Source organism: Schistocerca gregaria, chromosome 8, assembly GCF_023897955.1.
Source record: "Schistocerca gregaria isolate iqSchGreg1 chromosome 8, iqSchGreg1.2, whole genome shotgun sequence".
Taxonomy (NCBI): domain Eukaryota; kingdom Metazoa; phylum Arthropoda; class Insecta; order Orthoptera; family Acrididae; genus Schistocerca; species Schistocerca gregaria.
The window spans coordinates 77576477-77588678 of NC_064927.1; the positions used below are offsets into that span (position 1 = coordinate 77576477).

The 12202-nt window shown below is 47.6% G+C and overlaps 1 protein-coding gene across 2 annotated transcripts in view; it reads right to left on the minus strand.

Annotated features, from left to right (window-relative positions):
• Window positions 1-12202, minus strand: part of LOC126284060 (D-xylose transporter) — a 368523-nt gene that overhangs the window by 115092 nt on the left and 241229 nt on the right. For both annotated transcript variants that reach the window (XM_049982653.1, XM_049982654.1), the window contains exon 2: window positions 10546-10772. In XM_049982653.1, the coding sequence (XP_049838610.1) occupies window positions 10546-10772 (227 nt within the window). The remainder of the gene's footprint in view (window positions 1-10545; window positions 10773-12202) is intronic.

Genomic DNA, 12202 nt, shown 5'->3' on the forward strand with positions numbered 1-12202 from the left:
GCAGCACCAGCGACACACCACACAGGCTGGAGTGCAATGTCAGCATCAAGCATCCACACACAGCAGTACAGCCTCTAAGCAGGGCAACGTAACTCACAAACCTACTCAAATGAGCTGAGGGATGCATATCTGATCAAGAATCGGGGTCACAAGCAGCACCAGCAACACACCACACTGGCTGGAGTGTAATGTCAACATCAAGCATCCACACACAGCAATACAGAATCTAAGCAGGGCAACGTAACTCACGAACCTACTCAAATGAGTAGAGGGATGCATACCTGAGCAAGATTGGGGGCACAAGCAGCACCAGCGACACACCACACTGGCTGGAGTGCAATGTCAACATCAAGCATCCACAAACAGCAATACAGCCTCTAAGAATGGTAACGTAACTCATGAACTAACTCAGATGAGTAGAGGGATGCAAATCGGAGTAAGATTTAGGGTCACAAGCAGCACCAGCGACACACCACACTGGCTGGAGTGTAATGTCAACATCAAGCAATCACAAACAGCAACACAGCCTCTAAGCAGGGCAACTTAACTCTCGATTCTACTCAAATGAGTAGATGAAGCATATCGGAGCAAGATTTAGGGTCGCTAGCATTACCAGCGACACACCACACTGGCTGGAGTGCAATGTCATCATCAGGCATCCACACACAGCAATACAGCCTCCAAGCAGGGCAACGTAACTCACGAACCTACTCAAATGAGTAGACGGATGCATATCTGAGCAAGATTTGGTGTCACAAGCAGCACCAGCGACACACCACACTGGCTGGACCGCAATGTCAGCATCAAGCATCCACACACAGCAACACAGCCTCTAAGCAGGGCAACGTAACTCACGAATCTACTCAAATGAGGAGAGGGAAGCATATCGGAGCAAGATTTAGGGTGACAAGCATTACCAGCGACACACCACACTGGCTGGAGTGCAATGTCAGCATCAGGCATCCACACACAGCAATACAGCCTCTAAGCAGGGCAACGTAACTCACGAACAAGATTTGGGGTCACAAGCAGCACCAGCAACACACCACACTGGCAGGAGTGTAATGTCAACTTCAAGCATCCACACACAGCAAAACAGCCTCTAAACAGGGCAACGTAACTCACGAACCTACACAAATGAGTAGACGGATGCATATCTGAGCAATATTTGGGGTCACAAGCAGCACCAGCAACACACCACACTGGCTGGTGTGTAATGTCAACTTCAAGCATCCACACACAGCAATACAGTCTCTAAACAGAGCAACGTAACTCACGAACCTACACAAATGAGTAGAGGGATGCATATCTGAGGTAGATTTGGAGTCACAAGCAGCATCAGGAACACACCACACTGGCTGGAGCGTAATGTCAGCATCAAGCATCCACACAGAGCAATACAGAATGTAAACAGGGCAACGTAACTCACGAACCTACTCAAATGAGTAGAGGGATGCATATCTGAGAACGATTTGGTGTCACAAGCAGCACCAGCGACACACCACACTGGCTGGAGTGCAATGTCAGCATCAAGTATCCACACACAGCAATACAGCCTGTAAGCAGGGCAAAAAACTCACGAACCTACTCAAATGAGTAAAGGGGTGCATATATGAGGAAGATTTGGGGTCACAAGCAGCACCAGCAACACACCACACTGCGTGGAGTGTAATGTCAACATCAAGCATCCACACACAGCAATACTGCCTCTAAACAGGGCAACGTAACTCACGACCATACTCAAATGAGTAGAGGGATGCATATCTGAGCAAGAATTGGGGTAACAAGCAGCACCAGCGACAGACCACACTGGCTGGAGTGTAATGTCAATATCAAGCTTCCACACACATCAATACAGCCTCTGAGAAGGGCAACGTAACTCACGAACCTAATCAAATGAGTGGAGGGATGCATATCTGAGCAAGACTTGGTGTCACAAGCAGCACCAGCGACACACCACACTGGCTGGAGTGTAATGTGAACATCAAGCATCCACACACAGCAGTAGAGCCACTAAGCAGGGCAACGTAACTCACGAACCTACTCAAATTAGTAGAGGGATGCATATCTGAGCACGATTTGAGGTCACAAGCAGCACCAGTGACACACCACACAGGCTGGAGTGCAATGTCAGCATCAAGCATCCACACACAGCAATACTGCCTCTAAGCAGGACAACGTATCTGACGAACCTACACAAATGAGTAGACGGATGCATATCTGAGCAAGATTTGTGGTCAGAAGCAGCACCAGCAACACACCACACCGGCTGGAGTGTAATATCAACATCAAGCATCCACACACAGAAATACAGCCTCTAAGCAGGGCAACGTAACCCACAAACCTACTCAAATGAGTTGAGGGATGCTTATCTTATCAAGAATCGGAGTCACAAGCAGGACCAGCGACACACCACACTGGCTGGAGTGTAATGTCAACTTCAAGCATCCACACACAGCAAAACAGCCTCTAAACAGGGCAACGTAACTGACGAACCTACACAAATGAGTAGACGGATGCATATCTGAGCAAGATTTGGGGTCAGAAGCAGCACCAGCGACACACCACACTGGCTGCAGTGTAATATCAACTTCAAGCATCCACACACAGCAAAACAGCCTCTGAGAAGGGGAAACGTAACTCACGAACCTACCCAAATGCGTAGGGAGATACAGATGTGAGCAAGATTTGGGTTCACAGGCAGCACCAGCGGCACACCACACTGGCTGGAGTGTAATGTCAACTTCAAGCATCCACACACAGCAAAACAGCCTCTAAACAGGGCAACGTAACTCGCGAACCTACACAAATGAGTAGACGGACGCATATCTGAGCAAGATTTGGGGTCACAAGCAGCACCAGCGACACACCACAGTGGCTGGAGTGCAATGTCAGCATCAAGCATCCACACACAGCATTACAGCCTCTAAGCAGGGCAACGTAACTCACGAACCTACTCAAATGAGTAAAGGGGTGCATATATGAGCAAGATTTGGGGTCACAAGCAGCACCAGCAACACACCACACTGGCTGGAGTGTAATGTCAACTTCAAGCATCCACACACAGCAAAACAGCCTCTAAACAGGGCAACGTAACTCGCGAACCTACACAAATGAGTAGACGGACGCATATCTGAGCAAGATTTGGGGTCACAAGCAGCACCAGCGACACACCACAGTGGCTGGAGTGCAATGTCAGCATCAAGCATCCACACACAGCATTACAGCCTCTAAGCAGGGCAACGTAACTCACGAACCTACTCAAATGAGTAAAGGGGTGCATATATGAGCAAGATTTGGGGTCACAAGCAGCACCAGCAACACACCACACTGGCTGGAGTGTAATGTCAACATCAAGCATCCACACACAGCAATACTGCCTCTAAGCAGGACAACGTATCTGACGAACCTACACAAATGAGTAGACGGATGCATATCTGAGCAAGATTTGGGGTCAGAAGCAGCACAAACAACACACCACACCGGCTGGAGTGTAATATCAACATCAAGCATCCACACACAGCAATACAGCCTCTAAGCAGGGCAACGTAACTCACGAACCTACTCAAATGAGTTGAGGGATGCTTATCTGATCGAGAATCGGAGTCACAAGCAGGACCAGCGACACACCTCACTGGCTGGAGAGTAATGTCAACTTCAATCATCCACACACAGCAAAACAGCCTCTAAACATGGCAACGTAACTCACGAACCTACACAAATGAGTAGACGGATGCATATCTGAGCAAGATTTGGGGTCTCAAGCAGCACCAGCAACACACCGCAGTGGCTGGAGTGTAATGTCAACTTCAAGCATCCACACACAGCAATACGGCCTCTAAGCAGGGGAACGTAACTCACGAACCTACTCAAATGAGTAGAGGGATGCATATCTGAGCAAGATTGGGGGTAACATGCAGCACCAGCGACACACCATACTGGCTGGAGTGTAATATCAACTTCAAGCATCCACACACAGCAAAACAGCCTCTGAGAAGGGGAAACGTAACTCACGAACCTACCCAAATGCGTAGGGAGATACAGATGTGAGCAAGATTTGGGTTCACAGGCAGCACCAGCGGCACACCACACTGGCTGGAGTGTAATGTCAACATCAAACATCCACACACAGCAATACAGCCTCTAAGCAGTGCAAGGTACCTCACGAACCTACTCAAATGTGTAGAGGGATGCATATCTGAGCACGATTTTTGGTCACAAGCATTACCAGCGACACACCACACTGGCTGGAGTGCAATGTCAGCATCAGGCATCCACACACAGCAATACAGCCTCTAAGCAGGACAACGTAACTCACGAACCTACTCAAATGAGTAAAGGGGTGCATATATGAGCACGATTTGGGGTCACAAGCAGCACCAGCAACACACCACACTGGCTGGAGTGTAATGTCAACATCAAGCATCCACACACAGCAATACTGCCTCTAAGCAGGGCAACGTAACTCACGACCCTACTCAAATGAGTAGAGGGATGCATATCTGAGCAAGAATGGGGGTAACAAGCAGCATCAGCGACAGACCACACTGGCTGGAGTGTAATGTCAACATCAAACTTCCACACACATCAATACGGCCTCTGAGAAGGGCAACGTAACTCACGAAACTACTGAAATGAGTGGATGGATGCATATCTGAGCAAGATTTGGTGTCACAAGCAGCACCAGCGACACACCACACTGGCTGGAGTGTAATGTGAACATCAAGCATCCACACACAGCAGTAGAGCCACTCAGCAGGGCAACGTAACTCACGAACCTACTCAAATTAGTAGAGGGATGCATATCTGAGCACGATTTGAGGTCACAAGCAGCACCAGCGACACACCGCACTGGCTGGAGTGCAATGTCAGCATCAAGAATCCACACACAGCAAAACAGTCTCTAAGCAGGGCAACGTATCTGACGAACCTACTCAGATGAGTAGACGGATGCATATCTGAGCAAGATTTGGGATCAGAAGCAGCACCAGCAACACACCACACTAGCTGGAGTGTAATGTCAACATCAAGCATCCACACACAGCAATACAGCCTCGAAGCAGGGCAACGTAACTCACAAACCTACTCTAATGAGTTGAGGAACGCTTATCTGATCAAGAATCGGGATCACATGCAGCACCAGCAACACACTACACTGGCTGGAGTGTAATGTCAAAATCAAGCATCCACACACAGCAATACAGCCTCTAAGCAGGGCAACGAAACTCACGAACCTACTCAAATGAGTAGACGGATGCATATCTGAGCAAGATTTGGGGTCAGAAGCAGCACCAGCAACACACCACACTGGCTGGAGTGTAATGTCAACATCAAACATCCACACACAGCAATGCAGCCTCTAAGCAGGGCAACGTAACTCACGAACCTACTCAAATGAGTAGAGGGATGCATATCTGAGAACGATTTGGTGTCACAATTAGCACCAGCGACACACCACACTGGCTGAGTGTATTGTCAACATAAAGCATCCACAAACATCAATACAGCCTCTGAGAAGGGGAAACGTAACTCACGAACCTACTCAAATGCGTCGGGTGATACAGATCTGAGCAAGATTTGGGTTCACAGGCAGCACCAGCGGCACACCAGACTGGCTGGAGTGTAATGTCAACATCTAGCATCCACACACATCAATACAGTCTCTAAGCAGGACTACGTGTCTCACGAATCTACTCAAATGAGTAGAGGGATGCATATCTGAGGTAGATTTGGGTCCACAGGCAGCACCAGCGACACACCACACTGGCTGGAGTGAAATGTCAACATCAAGCATCCACACACAGCAATACAGCCTCTAAGAAGTGCAACGTAACTCACGAACCAACTCAAATGAGTAGAGGGATGCATATCTGGGTTAGATTTGGGGTCACAAGCAGCACCGACGACACACCATACTGGCTGGAGTGTAATGTCAACGTCAACCATCCACACACAGCAATGCAGCCTATAAGCAGGGCAACATAACTCGCGAACCTACTCAAATAAGTAGAGGGATGCATATCTGAGCAAGATTTATGGTCACAAGCAGCACCAGCGACATACCACATTGGCTGGAGTGTAATGTCAACATCAAGCATCCACAAACAGCAGTAGAGCCACTAAGCAGGGCAACGTAACTCACAAACCTTCTCAAATGAGTAGAGGGATGCATATCTGAGCACGATTTGGAGTCACAAGCAGCACCAGCGACACACCACACTGGCTGGAGTGTAATGTCAACATCAAGCATCCACGCACAGCAATACAGCCTCTAAGCAGTCCAACGTAACTCATGAACCTACTCAAATGAGTTGAGGGATTAATATCTGTTCAAGAATCGGGGTCACAAGCAGCACCAGCAACACACCACACTGGCTGGAGTGTAATGTCAACATCAAGCATCCACAAACAGCAATACAGCCTCTAAGCAGGGTAACATAACTCACAAACCTACTCAAGTGAGTTGAGGGATGCATATCTGAGCTAGATTTGGTGTCACAATTAGCACCAGCGACACACCACACGGGCTGGAATGTATTGTCAACATAAAGCATCCACAAACATCAATACAGCCTCTGAGAAGGGGAAACGTAACTCACGAACCTACTCAAATGCGTCGGGAGATACAGTTCTGAGCAAGATTTGGGTTCACAGGCAGCACCAGCGGCACACCAGACTGGCTGGAGTGTAATTTCAACATCAAGCATCCACAAACAGCAATACAGCCCCTAAGCAGTGCAACGTAACTCACGAACCTACTCAAGTGAGTTGATGGATGCATATCTGAGCAAGATTGGGGGTCACATGCAGCACCAGCAACACACCACACTGGCTGGAGTGTAATGTCAACATCAAACATCCACACACAGCAATACAGCCTCTAAGCAGGGCAACGTAACTCACAAACCTACTCAAATGAGTTGAGGGATGCATATCTGTTCAAGAATCGGGGTCACAAGCAGCACCAGCAACACACCACACTGGCTGGAGTGTAATGTCAACATCAAGCATCCACAAACAGCAATACAGCCTCTAAGCAGGGTAACATAACTCACAAACCTACTCAAGTGAGTTGAGGGATGGATATCTGATCAAGAATCGGGGTCACAAGCAGCACCAGCAACACACCACACTGGCTGGAGTGTAATGTCAACATCAAACATCCACACACAGCAATACAGCCTCTAAGCGGGGCAACGTAACACACGAACCTACTGAAATGAGTAGAGGGATGCAAATCGGAGCAAGATTTAGGGTCACAAGCAGCACCCGCGACACACCACACTGGCTGGAGTGTAATGTCAACATCAAGCAATCACAAACAGCAACACAGTCTCTAAGCAGGGCAACGTAACTCACGAACTTACTCAAATGAGTAGAGGGAAGCATATCGGAGCAAGATTTAGGGTCACAAGCATTACCAGCGACACACCACACTGGCTGGAGTGCAATGTCTGCATCAAGCATCCACACACAGCAATACAGCCTCTAAGTAGGGCAACGTAACTCACGAACCTACTCAAATGAGTTAGTGAGCATATCTGAGCAAGATTTGGGGTCACAAGCAGCACCAGCGACACACCACACTGGCTGGAGTGTAATGTCAACATCAAGCATCCACACACAGCAATACAGCCTCTAAGAAGTGCAACGTAACTCACGAACGAACTCAAATGAGTAGAGAGATGCATATCTGGGTTAGATTTGGTGTCACAAGCAGCACCGACGACACACCATACTGTCTGGAGTGTAATGTCAACGTCAACCATCCACACACAGCAATGCAGCCTATAAGCAGGGCAACGTAACTCGCGAACCTACTCAAATGAGTTAGGGAGCATATCTGAGCAAGATTTAGGGTCACATGCAGCACCAGCGACACACCACACTGGCTGGAGTTTAATGTGAACATCAAGTATCCACACACAGCAATACAGCCACTAAAAAGGGCAACATAACTCACGAACCTACTCAAATGAGTAGATCGATGCATATCTGAGCAAGATTTGGGATCACAAGCAGCACCAGCGACACACCACATTGGCTGGAGTGTAATGTCAACATCAAGCATCCACACACAGCAGTAGAGCCACTAAGCAGGGCAATGTAACTCTCGAACCTTCTCAAATGAGTAGAGGGATGCATATCTGAGCACGATTTGGAGTCACAAGCAGCACCAGCGACACACCACACTGGCTGGAGTGTAATGTCAACATCAAGCATCCACGCACAGCAATACAGCCTCTAAGCAGGGCAACGTAACTCACGAACCAACTCAAATGAGTAGAGGGATGCATATTTGTCCAAGATTTGTGGTCACAAGCAGCACCAGCGACACACCACACTGGTTGGAGTGTAATGTCAACATCAAGCATCCACACACAGAAATACAGCCTCTAAGCAGGACAACGAAACTCACGAACCTACTCAAATGAGTAGAGGGATGCATATCTGAGCACGATTTGGAGTCACAAGCAGCACCAGCGACACACCACACTGGCTGGAGTGTAATGTCAACATCAAGCATCCACGCACAGCAATACAGCCTCTAAGCAGGGCAACGTAACTCACGAACCAACTCAAATGAGTAGAGGGATGCATATTTGTCCAAGATTTGTGGTCACAAGCAGCACCAGCGACACACCACACTGGTTGGAGTGTAATGTCAACATCAAGCATCCACACACAGAAATACAGCCTCTAAGCAGGACAACGTAACTCACGAACCTACTGAAATGAGTAGAGGGATGCAAATCAGAGCAAGATTTAGGGTCACAAGCAGCACCCGCGACACACCACACTGGCTGGAGTGTAATGTCAACATCAAGCAATCACAAACAGCAACACAGCCTCTAAGCAGGGCAACGTAACTCACGAACTTACTCAAATGAGTAGAGGGAAGCATATCGGAGCAAGATTTAGGGTCACAAGCATTACCAGTGACACACCACACTGGCTGGAGTGCAATGTCTGCATCAAGCATCCACTCACAGCAATACAGCCTCTAAGTAGGGCAACGTAACTCACGAACCTACTCAAATGAGTTAGGGAGCATATCTGAGCAAGATTTGGGGTCACAAGCAGCACCAGCGACACACCACACTGGCTGGAGTGTAATGTCAACATCAAGCATCCACACACAGCAATACAGCCTCTAAGAAGTGCAACGTAACTCACGAACGAACTCAAATGAGTAGAGAGATGCATATCTGGGTTAGATTTGGGGTCACAAGCAGCACCGACGACACACCATACTGTCTGGAGTGTAATGTCAACGTCAACCATCCACACACAGCAATGCAGCCTATAAGCAGGGCAACGTAACTCGCGAACCTACTCAAATAAGTAGAGGGATGCATATCTGAGCAAGATTTGGGGTCACATGCAGCACCAGCGACACACCACACTGGCTGGAGTTTAATGTGAACATCAAGTATCCACACACAGCAATACAGCCACTAAAAAGGGCAACATAACTCACGAACCTACTCAAATGAGTAGATCGATGCATATCTGAGCAAGATTTGGGATCACAAGCAGCACCAGCGACACACCACATTGGCTGGAGTGTAATGTCAACATCAAGCATCCACACACAGCAGTAGAGCCACTAAGCAGGACAATGTAACTCACGAACCTACTCAAATGAGTAGAGGGATGCACATCTGAGCAAGATTAGGGGTCACAAGCAGCACCAGTGACTCACCACACTGGTTAGAGTGTAATGTCAACATCAGGCATCCACACACAGCAATACAGCCTCTAAGCAGGACAACGTAACTCACGAACCTACTGAAATGAGTAGAGGGATGCATATCTGATCGAGATTTTGGGTCACAAGCAGCACCAGCGGCACACCACACTGGCTGGAGTGTAATGTCAACATCTAGCATCCACACACAGCAATACAGCCTCTAAGCAGGACAATGTAACTCACGAACCTACTCAAATGAGTAGAGGGATGCACATCTGAGCAAGATTAGGGGTCACAAGCAGCACCAGTGACTCACCACACTGGTTAGAGTGTAATGTCAACATAAGGCATCCACACACAGCAATACAGCCTCTAAGCAGTGCAACGTAACTCACGATCTTACTCAAATGAGTAAAGGGATGCATATCTGAGCTAGATTTGGGGTCACAAGCAGCACAAGCGACACACCACATTGGATGGAGTGTAATGTCGACATCAAGCATCCACACACAGCAATACAGCCTCTAAGCAGGACAATGTAACTCACGAACCTACTCAAATGAGTAGAGGGATTCATATCTGAGCAAGATTTGGGATCACAAGCAGCACCAGCGACACACCACACTGGCTGGAGTGTAATGTCATTATCAAGCATCCACACAACTCCTTCCTGTTTTCTCGATTGATCCGTGTTCAGTTTTTCAAGGCCTATTCACTGTGCCAAATTATAACTAAATCTGAGGGGGGTGCGATGGGGAGGTTCCCTCTTAAGATTTTATGGCTCACGTTCAAAATGAAGAATATTATTTAAAAGGAAATGCGCGAAATGCCCGCCACGAGCGCTTACTTACACTTCGGAGCTGTTGGCTTCATTGCAGTGCACGGGCAGCTGCGCCACGGTGTACTCGGTGGTGTTGAGCTGGCACGAGATGTCGCCATAGTGTAGGTCGTTGGCCATGGCCTTTGTGGTGACGCCGATCAGGTAGTGTCCCAGCTCGCCCAGCACGTAGCCGATGGAGACGACGGCCAACACGTACGGCTTGTACAGGAACGACAGCTTGCCCACAAGCGGCTGCATCTGCAATGCCAGATGGCAGCGTGTCACTCTTCCAGCCGAGGGGCGGCCGATGCTGTGACAGCGACAGCAGGACCAGTGAACTCGGAACTGATCGGGAAAGACTACTCCGTCAAACAAAGCCGTGACACGTGAGGTCGCATTAGGCCGGCGAAAGATGTGAGAATGTCCTGTTATAGGCCTACAGAAGACTAGCAATTGTTGTTGTTGTTGTTGTTGTGGTCTTCAGTCCTGAGACTGGTTTGATGCAGCTCTCCATGATACTCTATCCCGTGCAAGCTTCTTTATCTCCCAGTACCTACTGCAACCTACCTCCTTCTGAATTTGTTTAGTGTATTCATCTCTTCGTCTCCCTCTACGATTTTTACCCTAAATACTAAATTGGTGATCCCTTGATGCCTCAGAACATGTCCTACCAACCGAACCCTTCTTCTAGTCAAGTTGTGCCACAAACTTCTCTTTTCCCCCATCCTGTTCAATACCTCCTCATTAGTTATATGATAGACCCATCTAATCTTCTGCATTATTCTGTAGCACCACATTACGAAAGCTTCTATTCTCTTCTTGTCCAAACTAGTTATCGTCCATGTTTCACTTCCATACATGGCAACGCTCCATACAAATACTTTCAGAAACAACTTCCTGACACATAAATCTATACTCGATGTTAACAAATTTCTCTTCTTCAGAAACGCTTTCCTTCCCATTGCCAGTCTACATTTGATACCCTCTCTACTTCGACCATCATCAGTTATTTTGCTCCCCAAATACCAAAACTCCTTTACTACTTTAAGTGTCTCATTTCATAATCCAATTCCCTCAGCATCACCCGACTTATTTCGACTACATTCCATTATCCTCGTTTTGCTTTTGTTGATGTTCATCTTATACCCTCCTTTCATGACGCTGTCCATTCCGTTCAACTGCTATTCCAAGTCCTTTGTTGTCTCTGACAGAATTACAATGCCATCGGCGAACCTCAAAATTTTTATTTCTTCTCCATGGATTTTAATACCTACTCCGAATTTTTCTTTTGTTTCCTTCAGTGCTTGCTCAATATACAGATTGAATAACACTAGGGATAGGCTACAACCCTGTCTCACTCCCTTCCCAACCACTGCTTCCCTTTCATGTCCCTCGACTCTTATAACTGCCATCTGCTTTCTATACAAATTCTACATAGCAACTACTGTTACGAATTCTATAGTGTTGCCTGGATTTAGCTAATCACTGTGACGCCGAAATCACAGAAACTATGGGCAACCTTGAGCGCTCCTCTCTAACACGAAAGATCGTTCCGATTTCATGGGCAATGATGCCTTTGAATATTCTCTCCTGTATGGTACTGAGCTCACTAAACAGGACTTTCGGAAACACTGACGGTACATCAGATGAAGCAACAAGAATGAATATTTGCCCATTTATCAACAAAC